Source organism: Amphiura filiformis, chromosome 2 (assembly GCF_039555335.1).
Source record: "Amphiura filiformis chromosome 2, Afil_fr2py, whole genome shotgun sequence".
NCBI lineage: Eukaryota > Metazoa > Echinodermata > Ophiuroidea > Amphilepidida > Amphiuridae > Amphiura > Amphiura filiformis.
Genome location: NC_092629.1, coordinates 26,070,641 through 26,095,889, shown reverse-complemented (window position 1 = coordinate 26,095,889; position 25,249 = coordinate 26,070,641). Strand labels below are relative to the sequence as shown.

At 35.2% G+C, this 25,249-nt stretch overlaps 1 protein-coding gene across 1 annotated transcript; it reads right to left on the bottom strand.

Moving 5' to 3' along the window:
- On the bottom strand, positions 1–25,017 carry LOC140146032 (uncharacterized). Its single transcript, XM_072167773.1, has 6 exons — positions 24,873–25,017; positions 13,214–13,282; positions 11,822–11,872; positions 10,286–10,355; positions 8,671–8,750; positions 1–2,776 (listed from the first exon to the last, which is right to left on the bottom strand). Exons 2-6 carry the CDS (start codon positions 13,275–13,277, stop codon positions 2,634–2,636), a joined length of 408 nt encoding a protein of 135 aa, XP_072023874.1. The 5' UTR covers positions 13,278–13,282; positions 24,873–25,017; the 3' UTR covers positions 1–2,633.
- Positions 25,018–25,249: the final 232 nt, after the last annotated feature.

Sequence of the window (25,249 nt, the reverse complement as noted above, 5' to 3'; positions counted from 1 at the left end):
TTAGTTAATTACATGAATAATTTAATGACTATATTGAATTACCACACCACCACACAGACCTATGTGTATGATCTACAACCATGTTATATTATATATAATATCATATTATATTATATTATAATACATTCCCGAATTCCCTGCAAACAAAACGTTTTACAGAAGTTTAAATGTTGGGTTATATAATTGTTATATTAGGGTATAAAATATTTTGATAATATTCCGAAAGCATTTGTGAAAACCCCGTTATTAAACCGGACATCATTAAAACATTAATGACGTTTCTTAAACATTTGTGTTTGCTTGATTTATTACTTTTAGGTGTGATCCGATTTCCATTATTCAAGTCACACGAAAGCGTACAAAGTCTCGCAAGGTTACCTTTAGTGCAATCGATTTCAGTTAAAATTGTCATATTTGGCAGATAATCTAGGCTATGGAGGCATCCATTTTAACAGCCCTGTCATTTTAGTAGAAGGTCATTGAACTTTGCATAGAGGGTTAGGTTTAAATTTACTGACCGTTTCAAAACTCGCACCATCGTGATTCTCTGGTAATAAGAATTAAGAAAAACTATACTTTGGCATGTCTATGACATGTGGAAAAAGAGTAACATTGTGAGGTCCAATTTGCCTCCGCAGGGGCGAGAATGAAAGTGCTGCAAAAAACCCACCAGACTATCTTGGGTGCTTTCTTATCCGGATAACACAACAATTTGTCAAGTTCAAATTGATTCAATAGAATAGAACTCAATGGGTGTTGTCGATTTTTATGGGTTAGCCTACTGAAATTACCGAAACATCCTACATAGCCCAAAGTATTATTTTTCAGATTTATGAAAATACCAATATTTTGGGACAATTTTTCAACAAAATCGAGCATTATTTAAATTTTGCTAACTGTGGTGCCAAAATTAGACGTCACGATATTACATGCAACTCCACGACTGTTAGTAGGCCTACATCGCAGATCGGTGAAACTCCTTTTTTGAATCCGAGAACACATTGCTTGTATTTTTAACAAAATCCAAGCGATTTTGAACTTGACATCTGTAAAGTTCAATGACCTCTTCCCATAGGGTGCTGTTGAAATGCATCCATAGCCTATAAATAATAATCAGCACTGCAAGTACTTGATCTGCCAAATGCAGCAAATTTAACATAATTTGCACGATTGTTACAGGAATTTATTGGACTACTTATGAGATGCACTGAATTAATGCCGCGTTTTGAGATATTTTTCACAATATTCAAAGCTATCTTAAGAACCACCGATTCCAATACTGGGTTTGTTTGTACTCATTTTATTGTATTTTTCATGCAGATTCTAAACATGGTCATGAAAATGTACAAATCCGAGAGAATTGAGTCTTTTTTTAGTTTGCAGAAATTACATGGGAAATAATTATAGTAGGTAAAGATTGGACTCCCGGATTGGACTATAATCCACACTCCCCTGTGGAAGATTTTGGAAATATCTTCCACAGAGGGAGTATGAATTTCAAATGGAATGAACACATTAGGCACCTCCATTTGAAACTCCCTCCGAAAGATTCAGGTTGCAATTCAAATGGAGCTGCCTAATGTGTTCATTCCATTTGAAATTTATACTCCCCTTGTGGAATATTTCCAAAATCTTCCACAGGGGTTGAGTGGATTTTAAATGGAATGGCCCATTCCTTGGTCGTGCATCAAGTTCTTGCAGGGACTACACTATTACACTTTAAAAATCGATGTTAAGATTACCTCGTGTGAACAAAAGAGTATTTATGCACTCCAAAAAATTGAAAAATTGGTCCAAAAACAGTAAAAATGTGAATTTCAACAAAAGAGTAAAATGCCTACCCATGAGACGGGCAACTTTTTGGAGTGGTCCTTTTACATTTAGCGCATAGGGAAACATAGCCTCGGTTCGAGGCGTTAGGGCACTAGGATAGTATTTTGTTTTCCTTTTTGCTTCTTGATATATTTATCTTATTTTTTGTGTCTTTCATTTGTCTTTTTTTGCTTAGATTTATTTTTATTCTGATCTCTCTAAGTGTCGTCCTGTCCACCTACCTCTGATCTCCAGAGGTCCTGCTTGCCATGATTTACCCAGGCCGGGATGTGACGATGTATAATAGAGAAAAGTGCTGATCCCAATTTTCATCACTTAAACTGCTCTCAACTACAAGAAGTTCTCAATCTATAATTGGCTCCGTTAGTATAGTGATCTTTCTGGTGGGCAACAAGAAAGAATTAGAAGGAGCCTATAATACACTGAGAACATTACAGTGTTGTGAGTAAGACATAAAACTGATTGTAATCAGCAATTTTCTCTAGTTATTTTCTCAGAACCATCGGAGGTAGTAATCTGATATTATCACGTACAGATCAGAGGTGGGTGGACAGGATATGAAGACACAAGAATACAAAATAAATCGAGAAGCAAAAAAAAAAAAAAAAAGGGGGGGGGGGGGAACACCATCCCAGAGCCAAGAAGCCTCGAATCGAGGCTAAGGGAAACAATAGTTAGAAAATAACTGTAGGCCTAGGGCCTACTTTATACAATACCATTAACTGATAATAGAAATTCAATTCATGCATGACAAATTATAATGACAAATGATAACACCGTCTACGTGACTCAAGAATTTGTCAGCATGTTTCGGCAATTTCTTCGCGGTAGCACGCCTCCCCACAACATTCCTCATTCAGCGTGGTAGATATAAGTGCCAATGATATAAATGTACTTAGTGGGTCCATTTGACGATCATCCGTTTCCAGGAATGCAAGAGCGTCTATAATGAATAAAATAAAGTAATAATGAATAATTTGTTTGAAAAGTACAGATGCCTGTGGTTTGGGACACCTCTACCACGAATGGCGCGTTGATTTAGTGGTATGCTCTTTACAATGGGTTTAAAAATTTGTACAATTGTCATGATTCTGGCATCAAACCGCAACATAAGATGTTGAAGCATTAACATAATAGAGCATTCATTTATCCATTACGTTGCACTATTAAGGCCCGGTATTAAGGGAGCTCAATTATGACCTCTACCTTCCGATATGTGAGGGGGCCGGGAGTCCTCTTAGTGCTGTTACATTAATGACTTTCCCCACCCCCGGAATACATTGAGGGCATCTTATACCCACTAATGTGACGTATAGACCCAAACACACTATGAGAGGCCTTGCATTCTTTTATCGATTGGCTCCAAACAAAGGATTTGAACCGGTGTTCTTCACCGTAGTTATGGCGGAGTGCAGTCCATTCAATCAAATGTTGTCATCAACCTATTCGATCGTAGTGCAGGGTTATATGAGCGAGACGAACTGTCACGGTAGATTGCAATCATGCTTTTGTTGAATGCATTTGAGTAGTCCGCCATATTTACGGGATGATACGTCACATGCAAGGCCTCTATACAAACCCAACCCATGTGCGTTTCGACCTTGACCGTGGTGAGGTTTGAAAAATGGCTTCAAAATCGAAACTCGTGGGTGATACAGTCAGCCACCTGGACAACCGATTCTTTAGAAATGCTTAGTCGCGCTAAAAGTCGGCACAATTCAGAGATACACCTTTTTGCTATGAAATTAATTTTCTCGGTCAAATATAAAGCAATAATTTTTTTTTTCTTCAGTAATGTCAGTTAAAAACTTGGTGCTTGGATATACATTTTTTTAAAATCCTGGTGTTAAAATTAAGCATCAAATTGTGTCTTTTAGTGTGATTTTTGATTTTTATAGGCCTTGAATTCGCCCGCGAGCTTTTTACGGAATTCATGTATTAGCGTCTCAAACTAATATAGTTTGCTAAAGAAAGATATTTCCCACCCCTGTAAAGCACATCTTGTGGGTCTATATGTTATAGTTTTGTCAGAATTTCCGTTTTTGTTTTACCCTTTTTCCCTTCATGCTCCGAAAATGTCTAACTCGGTACTTTTATCTCGAGAGCATATTTCCTTTGTTGTTTATCCAGGTCAATTTTCCATTGAAAGCAAATTGCCCGACCAGCGATTTGGTAGCCCAAATCCCCAATTGAGTGTTCTGGTTAAACATGATCAGTAGGAGCGCTATAGGCCTTGGTATTTCTTTGCTATATTGAAGTTCTAGCAACACTGTAGCCATGCCGGTATTCCTATTAAACCCATGGATATCGATCCACAATGCTAGTACTAGCCTTATAGATTTCACGCGTTGATTTTGAAAAATGGTCAGCCGGCAGTAAAAATGGTGAAATGAAAACGCAAATTCTGACAAAACTATGATATATCGCTCACGGTGATGTGCGTTAGAAAGTTGGGAAAATCCTTCATTAGCGAACTATCTTACTTTGAAAAGCTAAAAGGTTGATCCAAAAAAAGGCTCGCGGGCAGAGTTTAAGCTTATCAAAATCGAAAATCTTACACTAAATGACTAAATTTCACGCCTAAGTTTAACACTAGAATTTGAAAAAAAATACAGTATCAAGCACTACACAATTTTTCCTGACATTTACTGAAAAAATGAAAATGATTGCTTTTCATTTGGCCGAGAAAATTAATTTTACATCGAAAAGGTGTAACTAAAAATTTAGCTCATTTCAACACCAAATTCGATCGTTTGTATTGCCTCATTAGAGAGATTGCGGAGAGGCGTTCACTGCAAACGCCATATGGTTACGGATTTCTGCATTTTGCGGTAGAACGTCAGTCCCGTTCACATCCAAACTAGCCTCCTACACAGCCAGTTTGTGTCGGTCCTAACGCTCGTCGTTCCTAGTATGCTCGTGATAGCCGCATAGAGTCTGAACCAAGACTACGTGTAAACGCAATTGCAATCATGATGGCGCTATGCTGAGACAAATAATCTAAAGGTAATAGGAAGCACCCATTGATTCACCTTGGGTGCATGAACCAGAGAAGATTATCTTCTTTCATCGAACTACTTTCCTCGGTATTGATATGCAAATACGACTGGCTGTATCTATAATGCTCTAAGCATTCAGTCCAGATTAGCGATATTTGAGTTTTGCGGGCTATTGGAAAATGAGTATAGGCCTATGTTCACATGTATGCTATTTGTCTAAATAATCTAAACAGAGTTTGGTGTTGGATGCCTAGGAAGTCTTTGGTGTATATTATTCGAATAACAAGAAACAAACTCCATTATCATATAAATAATACCCTGTTATAAAGCAAAATTAAATAGATAATCTAATATGCCTAGTTCGATTACTACCCAGCAAACACAAATATATTACAGAAAACGTTAAATGTCGGGTTATGTGAGGGTCAAGGGCATTAACAGTTTTAATAACATTCAAAAAACCCTTTGTTCTAAACTTGCTGATAAACGTTCTAACACAATAGACACTTAAATATGTTTGCCAAATGATATTTTACTATAGCATTTCAATTTTAGCTTAAAATGTTGTTGTATTATTTTTCAGTATAACACGAGTTTTCATGATTTTTATATAAACATACATCGATATGTTATCAAAACGTTTTAACTAAAACCAAAAACACATGCATTATCATGTTTTAATATGAATAGTATCCATAAGCAAAACACTTTGACAGCTGTTTAATGCACAACGAAAAGCAAGGCGAAAAATAGCGTTGCACGAACTTCTGTTCCCCGTCCCAAACAGACAATTATACCGCATTTATGCCGTAACACGACACAATCTTGCCTAAAACGCCTCTTCGCAAGCTGATTTTTGGACGGCATTTTCCACACACAAATGAATAGGCAATCTGCCCGTTCGAATTCGCGTCGAAAAAATCGAAATTTGTTCACTTCTTGTCTATACGAGATCAAATGTGAACCCCCAAAATGGATTTTATTACATGTCGGACTCTACTTGTTCTATTAGGCTACTTCGATTCGTTTCATAACATGATAAACATAACATTTTTCTGCATTTTATAATGCGTTTTTTTGTCATTTTGGAACGTCATTTTTTGCTACCAACTGCAACGTAATCGCCTTACGGTAATTCCACGATTGACCAATTCACAATAGATTTCACACTCTAGAGGGCATAATAACCGATTTTCGACTAATGTAGCTTGCCGTTCGCGTTCCCGTGTCACGTGTCACGTAAATTTCGCAATCTCTCTATTAAATGACTGAGTGAGCCTTGCATAACAAAAGAATCGGTTGTCCAGGATGCTAACTGGATAGCGGATATTTGTAAGGACTAAAAGGAGTGAATTTTTTACAACTTCGGGAACAAGTTATGTAATGAAAGATCAAGCACAATTATCAATAATATTATCATCATATCTAATGTTTTAAAAAATGCTGATTATATTCAACTGATCTTTTAATTCTTTTGAGGATTGTATTTTCTGCATTAAGTTTCATAAATGTATACATGATGCAAATTAGCGTTGCGCGGAAGTTTACAAATGAAGACCTGAGCGCAAGAAGACCGTAAGTCCACTTGGCCCCTCAATATGTATACACTAAAGTTACGTATAGTTTCTTAGGTTTTATAATGTTTAATTAGGGATGACCAATGAACCATCAACTTGATTAGAACACTCTCATAGACATGCAGGGAGCTCAACTGTGCACTGCTTGCACAGACATTTCTAAATTGATCTCATTCTTTTATGTTTCAATATTTTTCTGTAAAAATTAGGTAAGTTAATGCCAATTATATTTTGTAACTATCTTGCAAATTACAGCAACATAACTTATTTCATTTTCCTGTAAGTGCGAGTCAAAATTGGTCCATCGCCACAGTGCGCTTAATTGCCAGTGGCTGAGTTCAGCACTGCTCAAGAATGGCACAAAATATTCATGTCAATAATTTCAGGTGAAAAACGTGGCCTACTGAGCTGTAATTTGGCAGAGTTGTCAGTAATACCTCTATCATACCCTCTGTAAAAAGGTTAAAAAATTGAACAAGTAGATCTCGAGTTACAAATTAAATCACCAGCTTCCCTTTAGAATTTCCATACTCCTTTGGAATCATGCTAAGAAGACACCTTTCTGAACATAAATGTGAAGTTTCGTGTCCATTCGATGTATTTTTCACCTGATTTCAACCCTAAACGTTTTCTTATATTTAGGCCTATACCATATACAACTTGCTGCTGGCTATACCTTGTTTAGAACTTTCAAAAGAAGTACCTGAATGTGCAACCATAACTGTTTCAAAATAGCCCATGAAAGTCATGCAGGTAACTCCAAGGTCATGTATTGAATTGAATACCTGAGTGGAAGAAGGGCCCAACTATGAGTTTGACCCAGCATTTTATTGCCAGCAGATTGTTCTTCCTTGTGTGTGAAATAGTCTTCCATGTACAATTAATCCTGGTTTTATGGAAGAAAGTCCCAACTCCATGGAGTTGGGCCCTTCTTCCACAAATATTGGGTTAAAGAGGAATTTTGTTCATCCATGAAATCTGCTTTTCACTACAATAAACTTTCTTGCTAACATATTATATGCTTCTACTTATGGAATTAATGGATAATTATCAAATTTCTGTGGTATTTGTGGCACTTGCAGTATATTAGTGGAAGAAGGGCCCAACTCCAGCTCGTATTAAGGTCTGTATTGTTGCCATGGAAACATCCTATATAATTTCAAATATATGTAGTATTGTATGTTCATGTTAAAGGTCCCCTGAAGATGAACATTCTGTCTATAAAACTTTTCCAAATATTAAGTTTTTTCTTAATATCTCAAAAACAGTTTTTATGGAGTTGGGCCCTTCTTCCACTCAGGTATTCAATTGTTTTGAATGAGGAATACTACGGGAACCAGCACCTTTTGTTAGAAGTCACATGAGCATGATGAGTGAAGTGGATAACCTCTATTGTTGTGAATGAGTCAATGACCTTCAATGACACTTAAGATTTAATTTGCATACACCTACTAATTGGTCATATTAAACCCAATAACATTGACATTTTTGGTTGTGAAAAAAAGTTTACCTGGACTTAGTGCAATTTTGATTTTGTGCCATATCGGCCATCTTGGATGATTTTTGGCAAAATGTTCTCTAAATGCATGATTCAATGCCTCGGTTTGAAAAAATAATTTATGCCATTGACTAGTAAAGTGCCATTTCATAAGAACCCCCTTTGATACTTTCACAATATGCTTGTTTCATGTTTGCATATATGTTAAAATAAAGAAATATATAAAGGTAAATATATGCTTATGCCAATTTTGCTCCCAATTGATATTTTTGGACCTTGTCATTTTATTTCGTTCCAATGACCGGTCATAATGGGAAACTTTGAAAATTCATAATTCGAAAAGTTTTTGACCGATTTTGACCATTTAACCACCAAAATACTTCTATTGATGAGTTCTATCCAGAAAACAATATTTTGTAGCAATAGGGGCAACATGATATTTTGATGGTTATCCCTAGTTTAATACATGTTCCAGGGTGAAAAAATCATGAAAGGTTATGAAAGGTTATCACACTTTGATGCACGAAAATAGAATGCGGCAGCTATTGCAGATGTGCCACGGTTTTGGGGTCACGACCTTTTCAGCGATCTCGGTATATGGGTGGGTTTTTAATGGGAGACCAATTCGCCCACAATTGGATGCTTTTTAGGTACAAAGAAAGTCGGTATCCCATACAAAAAAATGAAGAACCCCCTGGGGTAATATTTTGGTATCTTCTATCTATAGGCGTTTAAATACGTTTGGTGATTAGTGTATATTTACCTTTAGCTTCTCGCTTTCCCCAACAAATATTTCCTTTATATGTCTGCAACGTGCCACCGCAAAGTGTCTTTGTACCACTCCTATCGTATAGAAAGAGAATGAAAAACTCATTGCAAGGCTAAACCAAAAATTTAATGAAAAGCCTTTTTCATTTCATTGCTGTAAATTAATTAGTCATTTTGTGGTCAAAATATTTTTTTTTTTTTTTTTTAAAAATAACGGGTATTGGTTAAAATATCGACTGGAAAAACCTTTATATTGAATGGTTTACTTCATCCATATTCCAAAGGCCAAAGGTACAGGCCTATGAGGTTTTTCTTTCCCATTAACCATGGTAACGATATGCAAGTTATATGTTCAAGGCCCAAAAGATTGATAAATCCTTGTAAGTGTAGACTTTATATTTAATGGTTTGCTTCATCCATGTGCAGGGGCCAAAAGTACTTGAGGTTTTCCCGCCCAGTAACGATATGCAAGTTATACCAAACTTGAATAAAAAGATACATGATTAATCGAGACATCAATGATTTAAATGATTTGGTGCCATTGAATCGCACAAGTTTTTAATACATTTGGGTGTATTCCTAATACATTTGGGTGTATTCCTAATACATTTGAGTGTATTCCTAATACATTTGGGTGTATTCCTAATACATTTGGGTGTATTCCTAATACATGTGGGGGTATTCCTAATACATTTGATTGTATTCCTAATACATTTGGGTGTATTTTAATACATTTGGGTGTATTCCTAATACATGTGGGTGTATTCCTAATACATGTGGGTGTGGGTGTATTCCCAATACATTTGGTGTATTCCCAATACATTTGGGTATATTCCTAATACATTTGGGCGAGTGTATTAATACAATCTGCGTCAATAATAGAATATTAATTTCAATCAAATTGAATATATCTCTCCATTTTGAGTTTGTACTGAAATGTCACAAAAAACAACAAATGCGGGGTAACTTTGGTCAGGCTATTTTTAAACCCTAGGGCACCCTTACAGAATTATTAAAACTTCGAGGTGTAGAAGGGAACCCTAATGTCATAAAAATTCATTAAAATTATAATTGGTTTTGTTAGGAAGCAATGGTTGGAAAAGTGCCCAAAGTTGCCATTTTACGCGACCACACCTAACAAAATTTTCCACGTTACTTTCTCCTCGCAAGCCAATTCTTCCGAACTTGTTCAATGTCGTGCATTTTTTTGCGATTAAGGATTAGAACCCTGAAATACCTATACAATTAGAGACAATTTTAATGAAAGTCGAGCATGTTTTGACCCATGTGGAGAACAAAATACGACCTTTGACATAAGTTACTTATGACTCAAGAACCATGCATCTCAGATAGGTCAAGCAATATTTTTTCTGAATCATTATGATCCGGTTCATACTTTGGCATGGTTTATAACAAGATCACATTTTGCCACCAAAGTTTTTCCTATTCTTTTAGGTCAGTTTATGATATTGAAGCCGATTCTGGAGCGTCCCCGAGCACTACCTGTCGATCTAACATTGCTGATGGGCCAATTGACAATGCAAACTTCTTTTTGGCCAATCGGCAGGTAGATCTCACGTGATTTCCCTTGCTTTATTAGCCCTACTTACCAATTATATTCCCCTCTTTTCATCGCGTATGCGTCGGGCGCCCTCTCATTCGTCTTTTTGGATGTTGCATCTAAGTTTAAGGAGAAATTAAAAAAATACGTTTCAATAATTTTTAAACACGTAGTTTTTTTTTTCAAATCGTTAAGCATGAACGTTTGGACAGTATTTATTGTGGGACATTAGAGCACAGACATATCGAATTGCATTCTGAATACGAAGAATGTCCTTCTGATATCAAATAATTTTGATTTTTGAAATTCGCAATGTAACACATTTTATGGCAAATGATTAAAAATTGATATTTTTGATATTTAACAGTAAACTTTATAAATCTGATGTATGTAGGCAGGACGATCAATTGAAAATTTTTACCTTTCGTATTGAAGATATGGATTTTTTTCCAAAACACACAAAAATAGGTCTTTTCGGAAAAAAATCTATATCTTCAATATGAGAGGTCAAAATTTTCAATTGATCGTCGGATTTTCATCCCAGCTACATACACTTTAAGAATATATCATTAGATTTATAAAGTTTACTTTGAGTACTGTTATATATCAAAAATGTGAAAAATATCAAATTTTAATAATGTCATAAAATTTGTATTATATCGTGAATTTCAAACAATTAAAATTATTTGATATCAGAAAGACATTGGGGTTGACTTGAGTCAGTGGTGGGCGTCCTGCGGGGGGGTGGCATTCATTTTTTAGGGCGACAATAATATGCGGCCACATTTTCCCCCATTTTTCAACACCCTCACACCCAGTGATCCTTTTTTGTTTTACAAAGACCCATTTTTCAAGAAATGATAATCACCGAATGACCCCTTCAAAATGTCATTGTTTTTCTTATTTTTTTGACCTTTTGACTGAGAATTTGTTTGAAATCTAAAATTTACCTTTGAATAAAAAATATAACAGATTTTGATAAAAGCGACCATTTAAAGCAAAGAATATGAGACGTTTTGTTACCTTGGAATGTCGCAAAATATGTGATGGTGCTCTGCACACTAGCCATATGCTTCAGCATAATAAACATGATAAAGTCCAGGTTTTTAGATATCTCAAAAGCTATCTTAAGAACCACTGAACCAATACTAGGCTTGTTTGTAGTCATTTAAATGCATTTGTCATGCCGATTCCAAATACGGACATGAACATTTATATTTCTGAAATTTTTGAATAAAAAAACCCCTGAATCTTGTCTGCAGTCGACACCCACTTGAAGAGAGTTAACAGATTCAATGACATTCACACGTGCGATGTATCAAACTATTCATTGGTTAAAATGTTTTTCCAAATGGAACAATTTGAGACTAAATTTGATCAAAATCGGAGCAATAAAAAGCATCTGAAAAAATACATCGTTTTATTGCACCATCTCAAAATGCGTTTCATTTTGTAAAATGTAACATTTTTCCTGGATACTCTAGTGTGTTTTCAAAATAGACGGGAATAACATACAATTCCTATTGATTTATGTTTATAACCATTGTGAAATCACTCATTTTTAAGGCCTAGCTAAGGAACTTACCAGAATCTACTATTTGATCCAATGCATCCAGTAATGTTCGAAGATAAGTATCTACAAATAGAATAAAACAGTTTTTTTGCATTTTATTGGATATTGATCCTTATCATTTTTGCAGAGGATGATTTAAGTACTACCCAGCACCCCACTGGGTTAACTTGCATAATGTGTATGGTTAAATTTGAATTTGAACAGTTATATTGACAATAAAAACACTTAATTTGCTGATCGATTTCACATTTTATGTTATCTACAGAAGGTGTGAATTATCCTTCATACATACTCACGATATAATGACGTTTCTGATTGGATTTGCGTCCTTTTGCTGGTCCTAAATACCGTTTATGACCAGTACGCAGGGCATAAACAAGCTGCGTCACGCAGCGTTGGAACCCAATTAACACGATCCACGATTTGCTAGTGTTGCGTACACGCGCATGTTACCGCGCCTATCTCACGCGGAGCGCAAAAGATGACGCGTATCACGCGTTGACTCCCGGCCGTTGACCTCATGAGCCGAGCTGCTTCCTGCAAGTAGGCCTACTCATTTTCTTTCAATTTATAAAGGAAAACGTTATGGAAATGTTATTTAAACTTACTATTTTCATCTGTATTGAATTGCTAAGAATGTTGGGTATGTATGGGCATGATCGCTGTTTATGCCCTCGGCTCACGCCTCGGGCATAAACAGCGATCATGCCCTCAATCCTATGAATGAACCCCTAATTTATGCACACATCACTTTTAATCTGAAATCGAGTAATAATGATACACACAATTATAAAACGACATCTTTTGCACAGAATTTAATGGGATTTGAAAAGTAAAGTGGCAGTGTATGATGGGGCTTCCTTTAAATCATCCTCTGGATTTTATAAGATATGACACGATGACACGATCAGATCCACACAGGGCAAAGTAGGAATATTTGAAAATATAATTCATTACCATTAAGGTGGTATTGGAGGCATTATGGAAGTGCTAAGCATGTTTTAAAAATATTAATTGAGTAGAGCAAAGCACACTTATCAATATGCCTTTTGTTTGAAGCAAATTAAATGTCGGGTTATAGAAAGGGTTTTCTGTTTGCTGGAGTGTAGCCTCATTGGCGATTTGGCTATATTCCAGTTGAAATCCACACTACCCCTACCCCTGTGGAAGATTTTGGCAATATCTTCCACTGAGGGGGTATGTCTTTCAAATGTAATTGACCATATTGAAACCCATACTCTCTGTATTACGATTTTACCTATATCTTTCACAACTGGTGTGAGTATTTCAAATGGAAGTTACCCAATTGCATTCAAAACTGATACCCCCTCTGTGGAAGACACTAGCTAAATCTTCCATAATGGGGAGTGTGGATTTTAAATGGAATAGCCCATTATTACTTACCCGGATAACTTGTAACCATGGAGACGGCAAGTACTCCAATCAAGATGGTCGACAAGATCTTCATGATTTCTGAGAATGAAATTAGAAATTAAATAATCATAGTGCAAAATTTGAGCTCAAGTTGCTGAGTAGGCCTATGAGTTTTTGTACCCACATTCCAATTCAATGAATGTACAAATGTATAGAAGTTGAAGAACTGTGCCCTGGTAGATGAGCATGCTGTGGATCCTAGTGTTAGGCAGCTCAAGAGGTCAGTCAAGCTATGCACATGTATTCAATACATGTGCCATGAAGAGATTATTTTCACAAACCCATGTTTCCGATTCCGATATTGCAATGGGTTGTGATGCTATGGGTATTATAATTTCAGTTGGATGCACCATTACAAAACAGTGGATGTATGCACAGTAACAATACTGTGTAAGGCCTTTCGATTCCTAAATGAGAACTATTAATAGTCTGCATATTGTTATGCAGCATTGTTATGTTAAATAGATGGGGAAGTTTATTCTGCGTATTTTGACACTATTTTATTTTTCTTAAGTTATGCCAATTTTCCCCCAGTTCAAAATCAAAATTTAACTTTTATTTAACCCTAGAACTAAACTCCTCAAAGCAAGTTTGGAAACTTAACAAAACGGCTTTATATCAGAAAAATTTGAAATCTATTTCCATATTATTTCATATCAATACAAGCGTTGTTCTTTCCCGTCAAAAATTATACCAAATTTGTGACCATAACTTATTTTATTGTTGAGTAACTGTCTTTGAAAGACAAGCTCTCAAACAAAATGTGCCAAATCTGTCACTGTCTGCGCCATTTGCATCAGTAAAGATGAATAAGGAATACCATACCGTTTCATTAAAAAACGGTTTCAAAGTACTGTCACACACCGACATCGCCCGGTTAATTACACTATAGCAAGAGACACTGAAATGAATACACGGGATCGATACACGTGGATGTGCTATGCACGATTGATATTCAGACGATAAATCTTTGGATACCGGGTTTGAAAATGATGAATATCTCCCGTAAATGATTTTGTATAAAGAAACCAGATGTGGTTCCTTGCACTTGAATATATATATTTAACAGATATGATAGTCGTTAGCTTTGAGATACTAGTCAAAAACTGACAATAATTTTGATTTATATGTGCCGAATTATATAGCGCAGTGTATAGGCCAATCGTGAAGGTAGTCTGAAACCATATGACCTATGGTGTACCATGCTTGACTAACACACAGCGAGGACAGTAGCCGGTCTAATCGGGGCTATTGTCAGTAGCCTTAGTCAGATGTCCTTCGGCTCTTATAAAATGGCTATGCGTGGCGGTGGATTCAACCTACCATGGCGATTTCTGCCATGAAGATATCGTGTGTCAGTCTCACGTACCGGTCTTCTGCAGCCATTGTTTTTCTTGGATGGCGACTTCTGGGTCTGTCTTTGACATTTCCGGTCTGACTTTTAGCTTGGAGATCATACTGCAGGAAAATCCAAATGTTGCCGTGATTCTGAGGTATGCCAGCCTCAAGCTGACCAATAGCGCGAGCCTTATCCAGGTCTGGTAATCGAGCCATGTTTGCTTAGAAATTTCTTGCAAATGACCACTATGAAGTGACCAGCAAGATAGGTTGACTTGCGTTGATCTGTTTGAATCCACGAGTAGAACTGCTAATCCCATCCTAGCACTTTTTATTCAACTTGATGTACTTTTCATTCATTCTTTTATTCATGCATTAAACCACTCGTTCATTCATTCAGAGCAATAAGATGAGCGCAGATAATGGTCAGTTTCGCACATTTTCTTTGAGACCTCGGTCTTTTAAAGCAAGTTACTCAGCCGTGGAATAAGCTATTGTCACAATTGAGGTATCATTGTTGATAGAAAAGAACAATGTTTTCGCTGGTGTGAAACAATATGGAGATAAGATTTCAAAATTTTCTCATATACAACCGTGTTTGAAAGTTTCCAAACTTTTTTGAGTTTATATACGATTTTTTATGCGTCATAAAAAATGCACGTGTTTGCGTCCAAACGACCTCTAAGCTAATCGTAGATCCATCCTTTGCGCTCATTTTAGTATACAATTTTTAACCCAGCACGAACACGGGGGTAGTACCGGCCATCAAAAAAAAAAAAGGCGGGGGGGGGGGGTTGTTGGCGAGGCCCACTATTGCTTTCTATAGTAGAATCAATGATTTTCATTTCGCTCTTGTAAAATTACTCCCAAGAGCTACTGACCTTTCATTTCCTTTTATATATACGAGAAACGTCGGTGAAAATCGCATGTTCGTAGAGTTTTTTGCTGAAAATCAATTTTGCCTATATTTTTGTACATAGTCAGAATTTACCAAATTTGCATGGGCGCCCTCACATTATGACATCATAGCGACATTATGTGAGGCATATTTGTACTTATAGCTATACACTGGTACCAATTATAACGGTATATGTTTATAATTGAAAATTAGGGGGGTTGCAACAACCCCCTTCGTAGTCCGTGTTTCAAAATATGGCACCGTATATACTTCTAGGTTGATATTTGTGGGGATTTTTAAAAACCGACCGACCCAACCTTCCCATTTGTCACACTTGAGGGCAACACTGTTTTTCGGCCTTATGATGAAAGACCGGGGGTGGCCCTATTCGCGCTATTTTGCGTTTTTGAACTTTGGTCCATTCTGATCAGAAAATGCCTTACCACTGAAGCCGGCGCTATTCACGCGATTATGCTATTTTTCCATTAGTACTTAAGGTAGGTTGATCGGAGGTGCGCTGTTCGCGCTATTTTGCAAGACAATAATGAGCCAAGGAGATGTTCGTACACACAATAAAATTTGACCCCGAAAGGGTCATTTTTGACCCCGCTCTCCAAGTCAACTATGCTTCGACTAAGATCACCGGAGTCAAATTTGACCCAAATTGTGGTTAAAATGACTATATTTAAGGTTAAAAATGATTTGACCCCTAACATAATCAGTTGGAAAATAATCCTATATTAGTGTCAAAAGATGACTATATTCAGGGTCACAATTAGAAAATGACCCCTAACGTGGTTGAAATAACTTCATTCAGGGATCCCGATTAGAAAATGACCCCGGAACGTGGGTTGAAAAATGATTCTATTTGGGGTCATTTAAATATTTTTTTTTTTTTTTTTTTTTTTTTTTTTTTTTTTTTTTTTTTTTTTCTTTTTTTTCCGGTGTACATTTTACAATCATAGTTTACTCAGATAAATACAGAAATTTCATTTTTATACACCAGGTTTTTTTTTAAATATTAAACAATACATAAACAATACCAGCGCGCACACACACTCTCACATACATATTTATATAGCATTTGAATGGTCTAGCTTTTACAATAAGAACAAAATGTTTAGTTGAAAAGTCCCTTCCAAACCTGCCATTTATTTTGATAAATTCGGTATTTTGAATCTTTTAAAAGAATGAACCTTTCCAATTTATGATAATATTCTATTTCCTTCTGAAGAGGGATAAAAGAAAGGGTTGAATTTTGGCATCTTTTTCTGTATATATAAAACTTAGTTAAAATTGAGAATTAAATTTAGAGCACTATTTATTTTTCCTAAATCTGTCCCGAAAAGAATATGATTTCGGTTGAAAGTGATAGGAATACCGAGTTTTTGTAAACACCAGGTTTCGAGCTGAGACCAAATGGGTTTAACCTTTTTACAATCTGATAAAAGATGAATTATCGTTTCGGGTTCCTCGTTGCAAAAAGTACATATATTGTCATTTCTTTTGCCAATTTTAAACATAAATGTATTTGTGGTAAGAATTCCATTTAAAATTCTGTACTGAAACCATCGTAATTTCGTATCCATTGTACATTTAAATGGCAACAAAGAGTATATCTTCCATTTATCATCTGAAAAGCTACAATTTAATTTTACTTCCCATTTTTGTTTTGCTTTTGGTATCTTTGAGGACATAAGTTGTTTGCAGATTGATCTGCAACCCTTTTTATCTTTTAAAATAAAACTGAAATGAAATGGGATAAACGGCTTAGGAATTGCAATAAATGTAGCGTTTTCCTGAAATAGATGCTTGAAATTACTCTTAATTGCGCAAATTACACTGTTGTATTCCAAAAAATTTAGCCTTAATCCATAATTTGTTTCAATTTCATGAAGAAAGAGAAAACGGTTTTGGTTAACATGGACAAGGTCAGAGACAAAGTCAATACCTGCTGTACGCCATTTTTTATAATTTATTTCTTTACCACCAATCTTAAACCATTCGTTTTCCCATAAACATGATCTTAAAACATCATCAATTGTATTAGGATTGTGCTTTTTCTTTACCTTAGACCAAGCTAAAAGAACTTCTTTCCAAAAAACATTTTGGGAATTATTTGCTACTTTTAGTGTATAATTTGCGCCCTTTTCAAGATCATTAATATGTATACCAGTTAAAATAGCAAAAACATCAATCCTTTAGCATCAATACTTCCATTTACAATTCGTCTTATCCATGTACATTTCAGTGCTTCAAAGAATAAATCTACTTTAACCAATCTTAATCCACCTTCAGAATAATCGTTTGACAATTGATCTCTACTTATTTTATCTCTTGTACCTTTCCAAATAAAATTATAGATTTTCTTTTGTAACTCTTTTATAAACTCTTTAGACGGGTTAGGAATTGAAAGAACAAGATGGTTAAACTTTGGTATCAGTAGGGATTTGACTATAGTAATTCTTCCAAAAACTGTTAAGTTTCTTTTAGACCAATGATGCATTACCTTTGTCACCGACTCCATAACCTTATCATAGTTCAAATTAACCATTTCAACCAAATTGGTTGAAAATTGTACTCCCAATGCAGAGAATTTTCCATCTTCAACCCATTTTAGATTTTTATTTGTAATGCCAGGGTTTGGTTTTCTACCTCTAAGTGACCCAATATACACAACATTTGTTTTATCTTCGTTTATTTTCAAACCTGACAAACGTTCAAACAAATCCAGTGTTTTTAACGTTTGTATTAAACTCTCATTACTTCCATTTAAAATCACAGTCGAGTCATCAGCGTATTGGGTGATTTTACAATTAATATTTTCAACTGTAATACCACATATATTAGTATTTTTTCGTATGAGACAGCCCAACATTTCAGCACAAATTAGAAAGATGTAAGGGGACAACGGGTCCCCCTGTCTGCAACCTCTACCTAAATCGAATTGTTTTGAGGAATTTCCATTTACTAAAACTGAGGATTTACTTTTGTTATAAAAAAAGTTTGATCCATTTTGTAAAAGATGGACCGATATTTAGAAAATCTAATGTTTTAAAAATGAATTTATGAGAAACGGAATCAAACGCTTTTTCGAAATCTATAAGCAAAAGCATACCTGGTTTGTCATGTAATTTTGTGTATAAAATTAAATCATAAAGTAATCTTATATTTTCTCCAATATACCTTCCTTTCATAAAACCTTTTTGATCATCATTTATTAGGCTTGGTAAGATTTGTTTCATTCTTTCAGCAATACACGATGAAGCTAGTTTATAGGTTATATTTAACAAAGTAATAGGACGCCAATTCTTTAAGAATTGTTTTGGTTTGTTTCCTTTAGGAAGGAGGGTAATAATCCCTAATCTCTGCGTAACTGACAATTCCCCTGATTCATATGAATAGTTCAGAGAACGTAAGAGAAAACCTCCCAAGTCTTGAAAAAAAAACTTTCCAAAATTCAGTGGTAAACCCATCAGACCCAGGACTTTTATTGTTTGACATTTTCTTTAAGGCAGTTAAAAGTTCATTGTAAGTCAAATGGCCTTCGAGCTTTTCTAATTGATCTTGAGTTAATTGAGGTAAATCTGATCTTGAAAGATTTTGGTCGAATTCTTCCAAACATAAATTGTTGTCTTTACATTCATACAGTTTCGAGTAAAACTTAAAGGTTTCTTCCATTATTTGGTATTGATCTTTTATATCATCCCCGTTTGAATTTTGCAAATGAGCGATTGCTTTATTTACACAGTTTCTTTTTTCCAAGTTCACAAAATATTTAGATGGTTTTTCTCCGTGTTCTATCCATCTTGCTTTGGATCGTAACATTACTCCTTCCATTTTTTCCTTCCTCATCTCCTCTAATTCAGACTTTTTAATTTCAACATTTTCTAAAACTTCTGTATTGTTTGAATCATCTAGCTCTTTTTCTAAAGTTTCTATATCTCTTTCAAGTATTTTTTCTCTATTTTTATTTTTTTGCTTTTTCTGATGCATATTTGAGCGTTTCCCCCTTATCTCCATGAGCAATACTTCAAGAAACAGTTGTTCATTTATCGTAAACTCGAGCTCACTTGCAGGGATTTGATTTATATTGTTTAAGTTATATGGTGATACTGCATATTGTTTCTTAATATCACTAATTTTTTTTTAATCCTATCTATATAATCAATATCTTTTAATAGCGTATTATTGAATTTCCAAAAACCCTTCCCACGTTTAATAGGAGACATGTCTAGCGAAAGACTAACAAGAGAGTGGTCTGATCGATATCCAGGGTCTATTTTAGATTTCACTAAATATGTTGTAAGCTCTTCCGATATCAGAAAAAAATCTAATCTGGACTGTTTTAAAGGAGTTGGTTGACGCCAGGTATATCTGCGAGAGTTTGGGTTTTGAAGTCGCCACGGGTCTATCAATCCAAGTTCTTCTTTCATTTCTAAAACAGTTTTTCTCGCTTTTGGATTATTTATGCGAATATAATTCGAGGTATCTAATTTTGGATCTTGAACCAAATTCCAGTCACCACATAACACACAATGGGCATTATCAAATGCTTCTATTACCCTTTTGATGTCGTGATAAAAGTTTGGCTTGTCATCATTTGGACCATATATTGATATAAGTGTTATACGAACATTGTTAATAGATATATCTAAAGCAACCCAATTTCCTTCTTCATCATTTTGTGTTGTATGAACTTTAAAATCTAAATTATTACTGAGAAATATTGCAACTCCTCTTGAATTTGAGGCAAAAGAGCTAAAAAAGCTTCACCTCCCATTCAGCTTTTACCATTATTTCCATATTCTTATCAAAATGAACATCTTGCAAACATAATATTGAAACACTTTTGTTCCGCAAATAATTTAAAACATCTCTTCTTTTTTGTTTAGCATTTAAACCCCGGCAATTCATTGATAGAATTTTTACATCATTAGCCATACTTAAACATATTTTTTAATATCCATAATAATAGCATGTGTAAGCTCTATAAGCATAGTATTATAACTGATTTTGAACATATAAACATTTGCATCTCAACTATATCACAATAATATTTTTCATAGTTTACATCATGAACATACATACCACACACACACATACACACAAAACGAAAAATTTTGATCTCGTCTGGCAAAAAATAACACAAAAAAAACAAAATTAAATTTAAGACAAAATTTAATTTAGACTCGCCGAAAAGGGCCACAAAAAGTAAAATTTAGAAGTAACAGTGATCGCGAGACCACTTCTCTGAGGCACTGTGAAATAAGATGATAAATCGAAACTAAAAGCAGTTGATTGAAGTAGAGGAGTAGGCCTATAGGCCTATAGGCCTACTATCAAAAAAAAATTCTTCAAAAGGCACACAAATTTACTTCATATAAATCACCACTAGCTTCATAAAAAACATACACCTGCCGCTACCAACACTTAATCCACAAAATGTATTATACACGTCACGCCACATAATTATGTAATGTTTCATAAATAATTAGATTATTACTAGAGAAAAAGCTGCATGCATATAATTAATTTGAGGCAGCGTCTTATTAACTAGACATGTATTATACACCGCTAAGTATTGTTTCCTAGACAATTATATTTTTTTACTAGCTACACAATCGTACTTGCATATTAATAAATTTTTGTATCGTTGTCTACCATGTCTTCTTTTTTGGAATAGATAAATACCAAAGAGCACGCAAAGGGCAAGCAAAGGATATGGGTTAAATCTTAATGAGAGTTATTTTTAAATCAACCAACATGACCAATGTTGGCCCGATGCTTCAAACACAGTTGAAATATATGTTTTCCGATTCCTCTTTTTTCAAACTGTTTGGACCTATCTTTTAAAATACACAAAATATATCAGAAAACGGATAAGGAAATCCGAAAGAAACATTTCATAATCAAAACAGAGCAAAGTAATTATTGTAGAACAAGTTGAATTATTTTAACCATTTATATGCAATTATTGAAAGTTTAGCCTATCTGAGGCTACATAAAAGTCACTTTAATAACTGATTTGGAACGCATTTCTTCCAAACTCCTCCTCTGCCCTTTTCCTTGAACTCCAGAATGACTTCAAGATGAACAGTTCTGATGCGAGTCATTTTCCTTCACGTCGTAAGAGTTTTGAGTGCTGAACCAGTTTCCCTCTGTCCCTTTTCATTTTGGCGGGTAGGTCAGGATAAGCCATTACCGGTCTTCTATCTTTGATGTATGGTCTATTTCTCTGTTGTTGTAAAACCCAATCTCTATCCCACACACAGCCAAACCGAACTATAATCGGGTCGGGAGCTGGACGGTGTTGTTGTCCGTTCTCCTCTCCATCTTGACCATTTAGTTTACGTCTTGGTAAGCGATGGGCATTTACTAGAAATATGTTCTTGCTCTCCCTTTCTTTGAAGCCGAAATCGGTTTGTAGAGCTTTTCTAATTTTCTCACCAGCTTGTGGTCCCGTCTCGTGCTTTGTTTGCGGGATACCATAAAATACCAGATTTTGTTTTCTGTCATGTAACTCTCTCGTCATAAATTCACGTTCAACCTTTTGTTCTAAGTCATCACGTTCCTTGTTTAATATCTGTGGTAAGGTCTTATTCACAAAGTCTTTAATATCCGCAGCATTTTGTTCTACTGATTCTATCATTTCACTGATGTCCTTTTCATTTTTGTTTGCCTTTTCATTTATATCCCTGATCTGTGCTTGTAAATCATCCATTCGTTTTGACAGCATTGTTTCCATTCTTATTATTATGTCCTTCAGTTCAGCATTAGTCACGCTCACCTGCGTATCGTTCGTATTGCCCGCCGTGTTGTCGGCCATAGTACTACCTGTACTACGAGGCATATCAGAGTTTATGTCATATGTAAATGTTGTAGAAATTACCTTTATTGTGTCACTTTTCCTCGTCTAATACTCATTTTTCCAGCGGCAGTCCAGTTTATTCAGATTAACATCATCATTATATCATTATTGTTCCGTAAAACAGCCATAATTAACATAAAATAGCACCAATTCGGCGAGAGAAACAAATTACCAACCTTCCATGTTGAAAGCCGGGTTACCATTTAAATATGACTCTGTCAATTAAAAATGATGCCAAACAGAAAATGACCCCGACCGTAGTTGGTTTCAACCACGAATAGGGTTAAATAAAAGGGTTGATATTTTGACCCCGTCGTTTTAAGGGATCTAAAATGAGCGTTTATTGCGTTTCGACAGTATTTTTTGTGGGACATGAGAGCACCTCAGACCTATCGAATTGCATTCTGAATACGATGCATGTCTTTCTGATATCAAATAATTTTCATTTTTTGAAAATCACAATATAATACAAATTTTATGACAAATTATAACAATTTGATATTTTTCAAATTTTTGATATATAACAGTCCTGGAAGTAAATTATATAAATCTAATGACATATTCTTAAAGTGTATGTAGCAGGAGAGGAAAAGCCGACGGTCAATTGAAAATTTTGACCTTTCATATTGAAGATATGGATTTTTTCCCAAAAGACCTAATTTTTTTGGTGTTTTGGGAAAAAATCCATATCTTCAATACGAAAGGTCAAAATTTTCAATTGATCGTCGGCTTTTCATCCCACCTACACACAATTCTTAAGTATAAATCATCAGATTTATAAAGTTTACTTCAAGTACTGTTAAATATCAAAAATATCAATTTTTATGATTTGCCATAAAATGTGTATTAAATTGCGAATTTCAAAAAATCAAAATTATTTGATATAAGAATGACATTCTTCGTATTCAGAATGCAATTCGATATGTCTGATGTGCTTTAATGTCCCACAATAAATACTGTCCAAACGTTCATACCCCAGCCCTTAAGTGTGTAACTGTTCCGTAGTATTAAATTGTGAATGCTTTTAAATCAAGTTTAAATCAAGTTTAAATCGAGTTTAAATAGATTTTATACAGTCTTAATGAACTTCAAGCTCTCAATCATGTCAATCGGCCACAAAACGACTGAGATGCATGCGCATACGTTTTGTACACAAACCTGTTAAGGGCTGGGGTATGAACGTTTGGACAGTATTTATTGTGGGACATTAGAGCACAGACATATCGAATTGCATTCTGAATACGAAGAATGTCCTTCTGATATCAAATAATTTTGATTTTTTGAAATTCGCAATGTAATACACATTTTATGGCATAAATCTGATGATTCATACTTATCGTGTATGTAGGTGGGATGAAAAGCCGACGATCAATTGAAAATTTTGACCTTTCGTATTGAAGATATGAATTTTTTTCCCCAAAACACCAAAAAAATTAGGTCATTTTGGGAAAAAATCCATCTCTTCAATATGAAAGGTAACAATTTTCAATTGATCGTCGGCTTTTCCTCCCAGCTACATACACTTCAAGAATATATCATTAGATTTATAAGATTTACTCCCAGGACTGTTATATATCAAAATGTGAAAAATAGCAACTTTTTTATAATTTCTCATAAAATTTGTATTATATCGTGAATTTCAAAAAATGAAAATTATTTGATATCAGAAAGACATTCTTTGTATTCAGAATGCAATTCGATATGTCTGATGTGCTCTCATGTCCCACAAAAAATACTGTCGAAATGCTCAGAACGCTCATTCCAGATCCCTTAACAATGGCAAACAAAAACATTGAAACTCGGCTTTTTCTTAATTGCACACCTCCAGATTTCAGATTTAGATCGAGACATGTGTTCTAGAAATTCACAGAAAATTGCAGGACGATACGTTTAAACGAACTTTTTACTATCGCTATCGAAGTGACTTTCCGGGGGTTGCGCTACACTTAGCTTATCTGGGTCTGGTAACATTAATAAAGCAGCGTAAAGATAACTGATTGCAATTGTCTTTCTGATATTTTTGAGTTATTACAAAGATTTCTTTGAATTATTAATTTGTCCAAAATACACAAATCATCTTGTGAGATACAAAGCAGTATTTTAATCTCCCGTTCCCACCCCCCTTCCATCATCCATGCACAACTCTGGTCGGCTCGACTTTCCCTATGATATACAAAGTCCGCGTGTAAAAGCTACGGAAAGTAGGCCGTCTCATTTACATAACAAGGAACTTTGATAAGAGCCAACGTCCTTTTGAGCAAGTACACAAATTTTTCATTCGCCCGTCGTTCTTGCTGGCATGGCAGGACTACTAAAGTCTAACCATGCTTCTCGCAAACGCAAACTCGGAATCAACTGAAATTTCGGAAATAAGCTTTTTTGATATCAAAGTCCATGATATACTCCCGGGATATACTAGAGTCACAAAATACTCATTTAATGAATAATAATTATATGTGAATAAGAAATAAACATTAACCAATCAAAAATGTTCATTAGACAAGACGAGTTTGTAGACTTACCCAACTATCTATCACTGACTAAAGGCTACGTATCTGATGAGCACAACGAGAGTAACACGTCCACTTGCTTCTTGCTTGATGTCCTGTGTGAAAGTGTTTCACCAGAGAGGTTCCTGTCCACAATCCATTCTGTTAGCCGTCCATGCGTGCCATCCCATAATAGGTTTCACCTGCTTTATTTCAATCCAGGTGCTCCCTCATTATTCTTGCTCAGGGATACTATTTTACCCTCGCAATCGGTTTCTAGGCTTTGTGAATTCCATGAATGGCATTGTAGTTATAATGTGAATGACCTGCATGTATCAATAGAGGACCTGCATGCTTTTATCGATTGGCTCCAAACAAAGGATTTGAACCGGTGAAGGACATCGTAATCA